The sequence below is a fragment of the Atta colombica genome, unplaced genomic scaffold, assembly GCF_001594045.1.
Source record: "Atta colombica isolate Treedump-2 unplaced genomic scaffold, Acol1.0 scaffold207, whole genome shotgun sequence".
In the NCBI taxonomy this organism is placed as follows: domain Eukaryota; kingdom Metazoa; phylum Arthropoda; class Insecta; order Hymenoptera; family Formicidae; genus Atta; species Atta colombica.
In genome coordinates, this window is record NW_017259302.1 from 3,372,197 (window position 1) to 3,388,242 (window position 16,046).

At 33.7% G+C, this 16,046-nt stretch overlaps 1 protein-coding gene across 2 annotated transcripts in view; it reads left to right on the forward strand.

The window, feature by feature from the left end:
• The window catches only part of LOC108687523 (unconventional myosin-XVIIIa), a 50,212-nt gene that overhangs the window by 17,367 nt on the left and 16,799 nt on the right, over positions 1 to 16,046 (forward strand). For both annotated transcript variants that reach the window (XM_018193308.1, XM_018193309.1), the window contains 11 exons: positions 1,256 to 1,444; positions 1,539 to 1,715; positions 1,935 to 2,135; positions 2,211 to 2,363; positions 2,447 to 3,030; positions 3,309 to 3,491; positions 3,884 to 4,146; positions 4,223 to 4,385; positions 4,471 to 4,645; positions 5,108 to 5,266; positions 5,494 to 5,709. In XM_018193308.1, the coding sequence (XP_018048797.1) occupies positions 1,256 to 1,444; positions 1,539 to 1,715; positions 1,935 to 2,135; positions 2,211 to 2,363; positions 2,447 to 3,030; positions 3,309 to 3,491; positions 3,884 to 4,146; positions 4,223 to 4,385; positions 4,471 to 4,645; positions 5,108 to 5,266; positions 5,494 to 5,709 (2,463 nt within the window). The remainder of the gene's footprint in view (positions 1 to 1,255; positions 1,445 to 1,538; positions 1,716 to 1,934; positions 2,136 to 2,210; positions 2,364 to 2,446; positions 3,031 to 3,308; positions 3,492 to 3,883; positions 4,147 to 4,222; positions 4,386 to 4,470; positions 4,646 to 5,107; positions 5,267 to 5,493; positions 5,710 to 16,046) is intronic.

Here is a 16,046-nt window from a genome sequence, read left to right on the forward strand (position 1 = left end):
AATTTTTTTACTCTTATCTGAATAAAATACAAGAGAGAGAATTGAAGAAAAGTATTATATTAAGTTTTAGCTTTTAATTATATCTTTAAAAATTAATAAAATAGGGGAAGATCACCGATACCGACATATCACATTGTTTTTAAACAATATTTCTTAAACAAAAGATTTCTTAAACAGAAGAAGAAAGAAATAAAAATGAAACTTTAAGTATATACAAACTAAAAGATGTCTTCTATCAGATAATATAAGTAATTTTTATAATACTATTTGTAATTTTGCAATAATTTTTTTATAAGCAGAAATAAGCATTTCTGACAAAATGGGCTTCAAAACTGATACAGTGAGCAGTAATGCCACATATTCCTATCTTTTTCTTTTACAAAAATTATCTGTATAAAATCTACAAGTGAATGTATATAAGATTTTCCAGAATCTTTTCACTTCGATATAAAACATTTTTATTGAATTATATGCGTATTTACTTTATGCTATTTTGCAAAATGCAAATATATAACGTGAGTTTTTCAAGAGCTTTCCCATATATGTACCATTGCCTTCAGCTATTCCGATAGAGTTATTTGACACTATAAAGCAACATTACAAAAATTAAGTTAGCTCGTAATTTGTTTTAGATAGGTATGCTGGTTTACGCTGCACCTCGATTTTATATTTAAAACAGCATTATGAAAAAACTAAGAGAAAAAATAATATAACTCACACACACACACACACACACACACACACACACGCACACACACACAAACGTTTGGGAAATTATAAGCATTTAAAATGATGTAATATTATAGTCGATTAATAATACAGTCGCTATTATTTTTAAATTATGCAATTTACAAAAAAGAAAATCATAAGAATTTTATTTTCGCATTTATACAATTTGTTTTAGCTGATTTCATATAGAAATAAGTCATAAATATATACGAATAAATATATACGAATTATGCGTTTATATTTTTTTAATTATTCAGATTAGTTTTTATTAGTAAAGTGTAATAGTTAATTTATGAGAAATAAGGGGATGTCGCTTTAGGAATGTCAGCGACTTTCCTCTATTTATTGAATCGAAATATTTATTGAATCGCATATTAAAAAGAATTGAATTTTTCAAAAAATCTTTATCTTTTTTTAAGACAGATCTCAATATAAGAAATATTTTTTTATCCTTTTGCACTTTTTTAGAAAATAAATATAGATGATTCACGCATACTGATATGTGCTTCTTTGTGATGTTGCACAGGCGCGATCGGAAGAGCATTTGGCGCAAGAACAAGCATGGTTAACTTCCGAGAGAATCTGGTTATTGCATCGTGGAGGTTTTACTCCGGCCTCAAAATGCGGTTCCACCGATCCCGACACAGGAAAACTGAGGATCCGATTGATCATCTCTGGAGAGGAATTGCTCGTGGACGAAGAAGATGTAGAGAAGGTATTACGGTGTTACTTCATACAAATAATTAATTTTGAATTATTAATCGATCAAACTAAACATTATTATAATTTATTCATTGTTTACTGTTTAGGCTAATCCACCTCAGTTCGATAAAGCTGAGGAACTCTCGCAGTTGCGATTTCTGAATGAATCATCCGTTCTCCACACACTGCGACAACGTTATGCTAGTAACTTGATACATACGTATGCAGGAGACAGCATGATCGTTATCAATCCAGTCACGCCCTTGGCGATTTATTCTGAAAAGGTAAGGTCGCTTTGGAAGTTTACTTAACTTATATCACAATTTTTCAATGTAACAATTTGATAAAATTGCGATATTATTGTCGACTTGGGCTTTACAAAAGGAATTAATTTAAAAAATTTGCATCAATTCATGTATTATTAAATTTCGTATTTATTATATTTTCACGTTCAAGATTCTTATCTCTAAAATTAAAATTCTTTCCACTCCTTCTTGCTGTAGGTCGCGCATATGTTCCGAGGTTGCAAAAGCGAAGATATGCCACCGCATATTTATGCCATAGCACAGTCAGCTTACAGAGGAATGCTGGCAACACGCAGGGACCATTCTCTGGTTTTTCTCGGGCGTAGTGGAGCGGGGAAAACAACGAACTTTAAACACGCCCTTCATTATCTCGTGTTGGCCGCTGGTACGGTTAACAAGGCAAGTAAAAAGAAGGAAATGCATCATTAGCATTTTTCGTATGGATTGTTTTTAAGTGCTAATTCCTTTTTACAGATATTAACGATCGAAAAGCTGAATGCACTATTTACAGTTCTCGAGGCCTTCGGAAATAGTAGAACGCATATGAATTCGAATGCGACACGTTTCACGCAGCTCTTTAGTCTCGACTTTGATCAGTCGGGTCAAATCGCATCGGCCTCTCTACAAGTGAGAGAATATATTTTTGCCTCAAATCATTCGACCTAAGTCTTTACGGCGAAATAAATGACATTCCTTTTTTTTCTCCCAAGGTACTGCTGCTGGAGAAGTCAAGGATAGGCCGACGAGCAAACGGGGATCCGACGTTTCATGCCGTTTATCGTTTATTAGCGGGCGCAGAAGGTGCACTGAGAAAAGAATTACACCTCACGAATCTAGTCGCCGAAAACAACCCCTTCGTCACGCCCCTGCAGAAGCATGAGGACAAACAGCGAGCTATGGTCGAGTTTAATCGTATCGTTGCTGCGTTTAGAATACTCAGTATCTCCGAGACTGACGAGAAAGTCATTTGGTTAGTGTTGGCTGGCATTTATCATTTGAGTTGTGCTGGCGCTGTGAAAGCCGGCACCAGTTCGCAAAGCAGATGGCAATTCGCGAGAGTCGAATGCGCGGAGAAAGCCGCCAATCTGCTCGGCACAACAGTGGAGGAACTGAGTCGAGTAGTGTTCTCCATCAATGGAGGAGGTGCCGGAACACCGAGCACACCGAGACCAGCTCTGAGGACACCGAGCCCAACGGAACAGGGCAAAGATGTCACGGGGCTTGATGCCTTGGAAGGACTTCTAATCGGACTCTATTCTGAAGTTTTCCATTGTGTTGCAGCTCTTATCAATAAGTAAATGAATTGATCAAATACAATATGCTCGTTGAATAATTTTCGAATACCATAAAAATATTTCTTCGTTCATGTTATATTTTATATATCTTAATTTTTTAAAATTAAGATTGATATCATTGATGATTTTTGAGAGATCTCCTTAAAAGTTTGAGTAGCATCAACGATGTAAATCGTAAAAATTAAATTTGATTACACAAAATTATTAAACTCTCTCTTCGTCAGCATTTATATTCTTAATTAGTACCTTATTAATAATTCTCTTTGTCGTTTTTTAGATCCATATCATCCGCTATACATACAGTCTCATCTCTGCTGCTGTGTGATGCGCCAGGTTTTCAAAATCCTGCTTCGTGCGGTCGACAAACTGGTGCAACCTTTGAAGATCTTTGCCACAATTATTTGCAGGAACGTCTGCAGTTACTGTTTCATCATACTACATTAGTAGCTCCAAAAGATAGGTATGGAATATAAGAAACAGATTCTCAAATTTTTAGTTTAATTTTTCCTTTTTAACACTTTGTGATCATATAATTTGGTTTTCTTTAATTTACAATGTTTATAACCTTTTTAATAAAGATACACACATTTTTTACTGTATTGTTCCTTGATATCTGGCGTTTCAACTTAAAAAATGTTTACACTATGCTCTTTTTTATGAAAATTAGAGGCAATTGAATTAGTTGAATATACTCTATCCAAGTATATTATTTCCGTAGTGTGGCACTAAACTTAATTAAAAATAGAAGTAACTTATATATTATTTATATAATATTGTAAGATTAATTCTTCTATAAATATTCTTTATATGATTATTAAATATATATTATGGCTATTCAATAAAAAAATGTAGATACGTCCAGGAAGGTATCGATGTAGATTACGAAGATGATTATGACGAGGAAGGCATTGGATCACCTCAAGGTTTGGTTTCCCTCCTGGATCGCGGAAGCTCGCAAAGCGCGACAATGTTGCGAACTAGTCAAAGCGATCTTAGCGGCGGCAGACAGATGGAACGAAAAGGATTACTCTGGCTGCTAGATGAGGAGACTGTGTGTCCCGGAGGTAGCGACGAAACCTTCCTAGATCGTTTATTTTCTCATTATGGAGATCGAGGTAAAATTAATTTTTCGATATTTATGCTAATTTTACGTATGAAAACGATACTATATGAGATATATCGCTATTATAGATCACCAAATGCTTTTGCGAAAAGCGCCTGGTAATAATCAATTCGTTTTACAACATCTGTTGGGAACAAATCCTGTTCTTTACACTGCCACCGGTTGGCTTAAAGCTACACGCGAGAATCCCGTTGCCAAGAGTGCCATTACGATACTTCAGGAAAGTACAAGGTAACGACATAGACTCGTTTATGCAAGTTCTTCTAATAAGTTAAATAAATTCTGTCATTATATTTGTGCATTAATAAAATTTTAGAGAACATGTGAGCATGTTGTTCGTAAGTGCTCGAGGTGCTGGAGTTTCCGGTGCTCTATGTAGTTCCATGCCAGGACTGGAAGGCTCGCAATCTTTGAGGCGAGCCTCGAGCATACGAAGAACATTCACGGCCGTAAAAAGGAAGAACATTTGTCTACAAGTGAAATTCACTGTAGTGAGTATTAATTCCTTTCTGATGGTAATTTAAATTAGTAGTGGTTTGAACTTTTTGCTCCTTTATTAATGAATTTTCGATTTCACTCTTGAAATGTTCGCGGCATCGATAGTTGACCTATTCCTTTAACTCTATTTACGATTGGTCGTTGCAATGTCAAAGATCAGACTATTATCGCATGTTCTATAAAACATTATCACAAGGCCGCACAGACGTCGTGCAAGCTAACTTAACGTGTATTGACCTTCGCCCTAAGCGAGACGCGAGATATTTGCCACGCTGAAAATGTTCGGTGAAACCTGCGTTGCAACGTTCGGATATTACCTTCTGCTGCTCTTCATTTTTCTCTTTCTCGCTCGTTATCTAGTAAGAACAATACGACGATTCTTTATTTATCTCGCTTTATTTATACGTCGTCTTCAACATATTAAATGGAAAAGTACAAGCGTTAATTGTCTTTAGGATGGTCTCGTAGAAACACTGCGGAGAACTCGCGTGAAATTTGTGCACTGCCTTCTGCCTCAACATAACGCCGGTTGTACCGACAATAAGAGTCTTCTTTCCGTGAAATCGAATCAGAGCGAGGACAACGTCATTAATGTGCCTCTTCTGCGATCACAGGTAAAGTATTATATTAAATTCTCTAAAGGAAAAATATAAAAACATAAAATCTTACAGAACAATGAAAGATCATCAGTTTCATATTATCAGATATACTTTCCAAATACCTCTTTTTAAACCAATTAATCAATTTAGCATCTATTAGCATCTAATTTTTTTTTAAAGAAAAGATCTAATATCACACATACAAATTTAATGTATGCATATTTCAACGTGTGCTTGAACAGATTCGAGGGAGCCAGATAATCGATGCTGTTCGCTTACATAAAGTTGGATTTCCGAAACATATGGCCTTAGGTGAATTTAGACGTCGATTCGGACTATTGTCAAGCGACGTAAACGCACGGCCTGGAAGTCCCGTGACTGATGAACGTCGCGCCGTGGAAGACATGTTACTTACCGTTGATGTCGACCCCGCGTCCTACCGAGTCGGTCAAAGTCAGGTGAGTAAATATATCTTTGAGAACAAGTCTAACTTTAAACTATCAGTGTAAATGTAGAAAGCAGACGCGCTATTAAAAACAGAGAAAACGCTAACATCAATCACCTATATAGAATCTGCTCAAATAATATCTATTTTGAGAAAGTTTATTAGGAAATTTATCAGGTATGAAATGTTACTTCATGCCGAGTATGTCAAGTATACGAAATCTCTGAGAAAAAATAAAAATATGACAAAAGTTGCGACAAAGTTATTTAAAGTTATTTAATATGAAAGGATCGCGGTAAAATAAGGTCGAACAGAGACTAATAAATAATTTATCAAACATTTATGTCGAATGATGATGAGAAGATGGCACGTTAACGAGTTATATACACTCAAAGACTGTTAGAAAGCCATGATGTGTTTGTATCTCTTAATCTTATCGTCTTATTATTCACAAAATCGTGACATCTCGTATGCCGCGCGCATACAGCTCTTTTTCCGACCGCGGGAGTATAATACCCGCTTTCTAATTTTACGACCCGAGAAGCTTATAAATTTTTTGCAACGTACTTTTACAAGCGCAAATAGCCGATTTTTCTTATGCGATGAAGAAGCGACGTCGTTTTATGGTGCGACACGCGCAGAAAAGCGCTTTCGTCTCGCAGCTCGAGACATGTGTCAACGCACTTTCGCTGACCGGCCAAGAAGTTGTTAATGGAATTCAGAAGGGAAAATGACGGCCGTCTACAGGCGTTGTGCAAATCATCGCGGCCGACGCTTCCGCGAGCCGATAATTGTTCTCGTCACGAAGACGATCGAGCATCGCCGTTCGCGGCAGCCCATTTGACATCCGTCCTTCGGAGCATGACTAAACGTTCAGACTTATGGTTTATTCAAGAATATATTTAAAAGAGAAATTAAATATATGTTTAAAAGAGAACACATCCTTTTAAAATACCACGTTTTTATTAAAGAAAAATGACATCATTAATCGCAAGTTTTATATTTTTGAAGAAGAAATTACTTTCTGTTCCGATTTTGATTTTAAGGCTCATTTTCATAATGTATGATTATCTCTAAAAATCAAAAGTTATCAAAAAATTCATAAATGAATTTCATTGATGAATTTCTTGGTGATCTTTGATCTTTAAATAATCATATAATTATGAAAATGAGTCTAATTCATGTTGTGATACATAATTATCGAATCACGATTATAAGAGATCGATTGATAACAAGATATAAAAAAATATTTTATATTTAACGTTAAATTTTATACGAAGTGAGGAAAAACAGGAGAAAAGAAAACAAGGTTCGAAGTGGAGTTTAATAGGGTCGCAAGCGTTTATTTTGATAATTCCATGGAAATATGCCAAGAACATATCTGCTTTCCAGAAATCGATGACGTTCAGATTTTGTCTTACAAATGCCGCAACTCGGAGTACTCGCATATCTTTACCGTAAATGATACAATTTTTCTGTATCTCAATCACAAGCATGCATCGGAAATAAAATAAAACAATAATTTTTCAGTTAATTCCTTTACGTCAGAGGAAAGCACAAGCGTTACAAAACCGTAATCTGCATAGAAACGTTTCGTGATTGTACTTTTCGAAATTATGTTTGAAATGTTATTAGATATTATAATTTAAAAAAATATCATCTTTCTTTCGTCATTAATTTATTTTTTATGTGTAAAGAAGTTTCATGGAAAGTAAATATTGATTATCGGAGCAATAGATAACAGCCTTTTTGTCACACCGATTGACTTTGTATTTACAGGAAAGAACTGTAAACGAATCTGTCTGTTTATATTTCATCAACTATACGTGACACGTAAAACCAGCTTCGTCGGCGGAGCTTCGCAGCTTTCACTTTACAATACTCGTAACTTACGGCGCGATTCGCCATGTCGAAAGGCAGCCTTTATGCAAATTTTACGCATGGATTAAGCGTGGATTAAATATATATTGGCAAATGCAGTTGGCACGCGATCTGAATGCACCACTTCCTTCTCGAGAGAACAATGTCGGTCGAGATTTCTTTTCCCATTTGTGTTGGTGCTTTTAATTCGTTATTTCGACGAAACTCACGGCTTTCTGATGTCACGAAATTATGTTGTTTCGCTCGTCGTCGTACTGATAAATTATTCATGAACACGCGTTTGATAAAAAAAAAAAACTGTCACACCTGTAGGAAATAGTTTGTTTGTTGAATGAGATCGTCATACAAAACGTTTTACTATAAAATACATCGAATGAATTTAAAGTTCGTTTCAGCGAGAAAATCAACAAGTCATCATGTAACAATCTTCAGTTGGAACATTTTAAAAATATATTCATACGTTTTATGTTATATCATTATTGGTATTATATGAATATTATTTAATAGGGAAACATGTCACAACAGTGATTTGCGATATTATTTTAAGAAGGTAAAATACACGGCATGACGACCATTGCGCAAAACGGGCATAAAGCGAAACTTAAAATTGATTCTGTATGTATGTCTTATACGAGAAAATCAACCGTTAACTCTGCTTATTCGCGAACGACTCGATGAGCGCTGCAAGTTATGCGGTCGTTTGCCTCTGTCTGTGATAAACCATACACGGCATAAACTCAGCAAGGCTCTCTATGATGTCTATGCATACGTTACGTAAATAGGATATTCTTTTTCAGTTTTCAAGATTTTTAACAGAAGAAAATATAAGTCCAATTTTCACTTCAGCGAGATTCAAACTGGAATACTATTTGTATAAAAATTAACGCATAAGATGCTTGAAGAATATGATAATTTCTAGATTATACATTATCTATAGGAAATAATCCTTGATTATTTATTATATATTTTACATAAATAAATGTATCTGGATATGTCTAAACACATGCATGCTCTGAAGCGCAAATTATCGCGGAATATTGGTAAATTTATAACTGAAAAACAGTAATTAATTATTGCCTTTCAGTAAGCCTCAGCTATACAGCTATACGAAAATTATATTACTAAGCATCTGTTTGAAGTACAGAATACAAGTGAATCACCGTCTTATGACGATTAATAGAAGATTCAATTTTTTTACTTACAATTTAGAATCTCATAGTACCAGTCATACAGATTATACAACCATCCAAACATTTTCGCTTTGGATTCAAATGACTCGTTGCTACAGTCAAAGATTAAATTGACTAAATGTTAAATTGACGAGTATCATCAGATTTCCATAAGGAATCGATTTCGAAAATGTCATGATTACATATGTATCTAATAGTCCACGTCGCACAAAAATATATGTCTTTGCGATTAAAAATGTAGCGTAGATTACACTTATCGAAGTTAATAATTTACGAAGGAAATAATCCGTGTGATTATGTGTATTATCGTGTATACGCTGATTTAGGTTCGTTGACTTTTGCGTGGCTCGCCTCACATGGTTTCTCTTCCAGTCTCGCATTCCCTGTATCTCTCCTTTACCTTTTACCTTTACCTTGGCCTTGCTTAACGCTTCGTTTTACCTCTACTGCCATTACACAAAATCCGTCCCGTCTGTCCTAAAGATACGGGAAGTGCAGAACATTTTTGACTGGTCCTCGTAGTTTATTAAAATATTTTGTAAATTCAAGAAATATGATAAAGTTCAGTGTCAAACGAATTATTTGGACAAGTTATATAATCGTATTATTCGAAAATATTTAAAGAAAATTACTTGAGTTAATAAATTAGCAAATTGTCTTTTGATTTTTATATTAAAATCAATTTATAAAAAAAATATATTTAAAAAAATATTTTTAAAAAATATTAAAATTATTAAAAAAATATATTATAAAATTTTTAAGATATATATTATAGTACAAAAAACTAAACGTTATAGATTCTTTTTCTCTCTTTCCCTCTCCCTCTTTCATCTATGCGGTAACATAATCTGTTAATAATTATAAATATCAATGTTTTGGCGGGCAGAATATAAATTAATTTAATAAAAAGCAGACTAAAATAGAAAAAATTAAATTTTACAGAAGAAATCGAAATTAATAGATATCTAAACTCTAAACCTATTGTTTAGATATCTATCCTGGAATTTAAATGATTAGTGTCGATACAAAATGTTTCAGAAATTGTGCTATTTATCGAGAAAGAGAAAAAATTACGAGCTCGTTTATTTAAAAAAGAAAAGGAACTCAGAGAATACATTAGTGTTTAGACATTAATGGCAAAATAAGTCTACTTGAAAGCCTACTTGAAGATACATTAGGCATCTTTGCGTGAAATCATAGTTACGTTGCATATCGAAAGAAATGCGAATTAAATGTTGGCGACGCTGAAATCATCATCTTTCATAATAAAGATCGCTATTTCTCTTGCGCAGCTTACGTTTTGTAATCCAAATGAAAAGTCATCGCGGTATTTCACTTGGATGCGTACGCGTTTACCGGTGCTTCCTGATGCTATAGAAGCTTAATCGAAACAGCTGCAAACTATCGACGTCATGCCAAGTTGCGCATCGGCGTCGGACGAGCCGCCGTAAAGCCTGATATATAATATCTGATGTCCGGTGAGCGATTTACAATACACATGGCCTCTTTCATGACGCAAATATTTTTAGCAAAAGATAATCATAAAAATCCAGAATTTCATCACCAGAATTTATGAAGTTCCGCTTCATTTTTATTGGATTTTTTAATTAACGAAAATAAGTTTTCGCTTTTATTATAAAAAAAGGTCCAGTACCATACGATTGATGATCGGTCAACCGCGAATATATCCCAAGAGAGGGAAAAAGCGCGCTTTCTCGTGGCCCACATACAAATTGCTGTACTGGTCCTTACTGGTTCGCCATGTCCGTCGATCCATTTGCAGTTTTGCACCGCGAAGATATTAGCCTCCTTACATCTCGTTCGGCCTTTCATTTCTTCCCATCTAGGTGCACCTGCACAAGATGCAGCTTTAAAATGAAATCCTCGCATGTAACTGCGAGATTTTACAAAAGCTTCTCAGAAGAAACGTCCTAATTGATGAAAATAAAATCCCTCTCAATGGAAACTTCACACGAAGGTACGGAAGTTGTTAGTATAATAGTATTTAAAATAACAATATGAGGATTAAATTACACGCATTATTGTATCCGTGACATAACGACGTTCGCGCGGAGGTGACATTTCCTGGAACGTTATAATTACGAAGTGCAATTACATTATATGACCGTCAAATAAATCTTCCATCATCTTAAAGGGTGTCTGTTCTGTCTTTCCTTGTCGACGCACGACGCCGCGCGCCATGGTCATCTTCATTTCCCGTCATTGCCAGCAATCGTCTGGTCTGTTTGCGGCATTATCGTCATGCAAGTAAAAAAACCGGAATGACCGGGAGAACGAGCTTTTTCCATGTCTTTCCTGGAGTTACATATCCCGCCTGAGGAAATGATAATTTCGCTTCCGTCTCGACGGTCTTTTCACTGCATCTACTCGCATAGCAGCCGATTCCTCTTCACGCGAGGCGAAGAAGCTCGGTGGTCTCGACTACAAGTCCACGAATTAATATGCTTTATACAACATCGTTGCATTACTCCTAAGCGCAGTTCTTTCCGGTATATCTGGTTCGTACATACATCTTATTTTCCTTTCTAGCTGTAATTTCCCGCCATCAGCTATGGCAGCCTTGCAATCACGATGAACTACGTTTTCCGTTTCTAAACGCGTCCACGAACTTTTTTTTTATTGTCCCTATACCTCTGTATATCTTTTCTTTCAAACATTGGAAAAAAATCTGATATCTTCGAACATTTTTCTTGTTTTTCGAAAAGATAAACTATGGATTTATAACGGACATTAACATATTTTTGGACATAGCGTTATTCAAGTCAATCGTGTCTGTTTAAACTTAAACGTATATAATGGTTACCAAAATATTCAGTGCGAGCACTTCCACGGCGGAAGTGCGACCGTTGCTGAATACGCGTGCCTCCGATTTACTGCGTGTCTTGCATCTCGAGCAATCGGCATGCTAAGTAATTCTATGAGGCGCCAAGTGGAAATAACGCGAGCGTGCCTTAACTTCGTTAGAATATTGATTCTTCTGAGCAAGTACCGTACAATTAACGATCGTTATTATGCGCGTGCATGCCGTATAACGATCGTATTACAACGTGATCTAAATTAACAAAGACTAATTTAATTACGAGTGTTAGTCTATTAAAATATAAAATAGAACATGTGTTAGATTATAAGCAAAATAATCCGATCTAAACAAATCTATAAATCAATCCACATGCGTGTAATAAATTTAAAGTGGAATTATTTTTAAATAATTGATAGGATTATTAAAAAGATGGAATTTTTCGAGCCTTTTGCTATTATTATATACTGTAAATATATTCATTATATTTATACACTATAACTTGTCTGCGAATTACGAGAAAAGATGATACATTGAAAAAAAAATCTGGCTGGATGAATCATAATTTTTTGATTAAATTTATTAGAATTCTTGTTGAGATAACTGAAATTCCTGATATAATATTTCTGGTCTATAAAAATCTATTGGAATTCCTATTTTTATCAGTATAATTATATCAATCAGAATTCTTTAAGTTATCTTAATTAGAATTTTAATAGATCTTTAACCAGAACATTCTGATTTTCTGCCAGAATTACTATTTAATCCAACCATACTATTTTTCTTGGTGTATGGATGTGCATACAAATCTCATGTTGCTCCAGAGTACATTTCAACAATCAATTCGCACTTAGCAGTGCTAAGTTGGGGATTTGAATGACAGCAGACTACTAACGATGTACAGCGATGGAGAAACGCGATTAGTTATCTAACAAGTCTGCGCGTCTAGGTCAGGTTCGCACGACAATCCCGGCAACGAGCCAGATCGAGATCGTAGAATCTATCCTGCCATTACCACCCATAATCGATGTAATGCGGAGGGGTAACAAATTGAATTCTACACGTCGCACAATATACATATAAGTACTTGTATGTATATCTCTCCAAGAATCTTTCCGGACATAAACTCCATTCTAATAATAATCTTGTGATACGTTATATCCATTAGGGCAAGGTTGGCTTAAGTTTTTTACGAAATTTCATTTTCTAGGACGATTAAAATTAAGTCTGGAGAATCACGGTAGTAGCTCGGCGCTAAGCCAAGCGCAGCGATATTGCCGTGGCTACTTTACACGAGCCGGTGAATTGCGGGAATATAATATACATAATATGAAACATTACTCTAAAATATTCTTTTATACTATTTTATTTTTAAAAATAAAAACAGTCAAGATTTTTACATTTTTAAATGTCATTACAGTTACTTGTTTTTGTAAATTAAAGGACATAAAATAAATTAAAGGATATAAAAAACGGAAACATTTTTTTAAAACATATTTTTTGGTAAGTTCCACTATTGTTTGTGCATGCTTTTACTCAAGGTTTTAATAGATACTATTTATCTCCTACTCTTCAATAGCTCTTAATCTAGCTTTTAATATATTTTTCAGAATATCATTCACTTGCCTCTCTTATCATTATTGACTTATTTTTTAATTATATAAAGCTTTAACTAATAAAGCTTTCTTAGCAACTCATACTCTTTTCTTCCCATTTGCCTCGTATCTTTCCCATATTCACTTGAAACAAAATATACAGTCGTGAAGTTAAGTCTTGTTAACTACTTAGGCTATCCGATATTGCCCATCATTGTTCTGATAACTCGAAGCGCAACGAAAAAAACAACGTATGAAATTGTAGCTTTAAAATGGGAAAGATTTTAAATCATAATTTGAAGAATGACAGATGTTGATGAATTAAAAATCAATTCCACTTACAATGATTAAGTTGATAAAGTTAATTCCATGCGGGACAACAAATACACAATAAAATGAACAATAACTCATAAACATTGTCTTTATTCGCAATATGGAGAAGTCCTCTTACGTGCAGGTGCATGTATTTGCCAGTAGCTTAATAAATGTTGTCACTTGCATTTAAAATTTTGAAAAATCTTTATCCAATATCAGCTTCTAATATTCTCCTGTTTTTTTTTTCACCTTTTTTATTCTTTATTATTTTTTCAGAAAATTTACGTTACGAGAAATTCGAAATTTTCTTTCTTACAATCAAAGTTGGAAATATTAAAAACGCGTTATCATTACCGTTATTTGAAAAAATAGCGAATCATTACTTTTTCGTTACTTTTCGGGAAATTGTTAACTTAACTCCCTCACATATGATGTTAATAAAATTAGGTTCATTCGGTGCATTTTTGCACAAAAAATGACCGAATCTGGCAGAAACAATCATTGAGAGTTAAACTCAATAATTACCGAATTTAAATTAAATATTACTTTTAAATTTTAATGTTATTATTAAGAATGTATTTTAAGATTCATTTCCAGTAAAATCCGTAGTATACATGTAATGTGAATTACGGATTTTCAATACTGTTTTTAGTAATTATCGAAATGCAGTCTAAGATATAAAATATATAATAACTATATATAATATATGTATATAATTTTTTTTAAATAAAAATGAGAAAGTAAATATTTTATAATTATATTTACAAGTAATAATCATTTATTATACATAGTACAATATTAAATTCTAAATATATTTAAAAAATTTTAAGTATTTCACTCATTGTTATAACTTGGGTAACTAGAAATACACTTCTAGAGACACAAAAGCGAAATATCTTTCAGCGCCAGAAATATCGAAATATGATCCAATCTGATCCATCTAATAAAAATTAAAGTAATGATAAAAATAACGATTGAATTGTTATCGTTGCAAAAATATAACGTTATTGTCGCCGTTAAAGACAGAAAAAAGTAACAGCGTTACAAGTATTACTTCTCAACTCTGCTGACAATAAGATCATTTTTATATTTATTCTACTTTAAAGCTACTTCTATAATTTTTCGGGATTAATTTAGTTAATTTAAAAATCAAAATATCAGAAACGTAAGGATGGTTGAAGAAGCTACCAGCGTGACTAAATGTCGAGCGGGTGTATCGCGCGACGAGCGCATCAAGTTTCTCACACGACGCTATTTTATCTTTGTCGGGAAGCGGAAACGCTGCATACCGCGTTCTTCAACATCGTTCAACCTCGGCATCGTCTGCGCAAGCCCCCGACTGGGGTCAGATTCCTTATTTCTATCCCTGCAGTTAATTGCGACAAGCTAGACGTAACTTCCTCGTGCTTTTCTTTCGGCCTCTAAGAAGAAGTGTGGTTGTAAGACAACGGAGCACTGGCATTCAACTGTTAATTGGCCTGACTTATCGCGCGTAATAAGTGCTCGATGTCCTTCTGATAAAACTCGTATTAGTAGATGCGCGGACTGCCTTTTTTTTACAAAATGGCAGAGTTGAGTAAATTAACTTTTTTTTTAACTTTTAAGTTAAGTTTTAAAAAGTTAATAACCTTGAAAATTTAACTTAGAGCAGATACAAGTTAATTTATAATGAAATTAATTGAATTAAAAGTTAAGTTAATGAAAAAAATTGAAAAGTTAAAAGTTAAATTTGTTTTTTTTTTCTTTTTTTTCTTTTTTGATTCCAGGCTTTCAGTCTTATAAATAATAGGAATGACAAATATATTTCACTCAGAAAATACTCTATGTTTTATTTACATGTTTTGTTTATATATATTGTTTAGTATATAAGATTCGATTATGGATACTGGCCTGTGATATGACTAAAGCTTCAGACACAATACGAGTATAATAAGGAATACGAATAATAAGGAATAATAGATTTCAATCTATCAGAAACTAGATACATCGAAATATACGGTTTCTGACAGATTGAAATCTGGGGGTCGATTATATAATTTGAAATGAAGTGAAAATTACAAAAGTGAGAAAATTCACTAGAATATTTATAATTTCAACATCTAGTAAATATGCTCATCTCACCTCATTTTAAGTTATCGCTATTGTCGCGTATTATGTCTTAACTTCAGACTTAACTTCAAAAAATTAAATAAAAAATTAATAATTATGAATAAAATGTAACTAAATAAAGTTAAAAAGTTAAGAGTCTAAAATGTAACTAAGTTAAGTTAAAATTAATTAATTTTTTAACTTTTTAACTTAACTTTTATCTTTTTAACTTAGCACTACCCAACCCTGCAAAATGGATTTAAATCTCGTTCTCTACTTTCTAGAAAATTAATTGCTCGTTAAGAACATTATATTACGATTAAATCAAACATTGATCGGAAATCGCGGAGCGAGTTTTTTTTTCATTTTCCGTGTGAAAATAAGTGTTTACGGTATATAATTATCATCTACTTTTCCAATGATATATTTCCAATGATAGCAATACAGACAAGATTGTCATAAT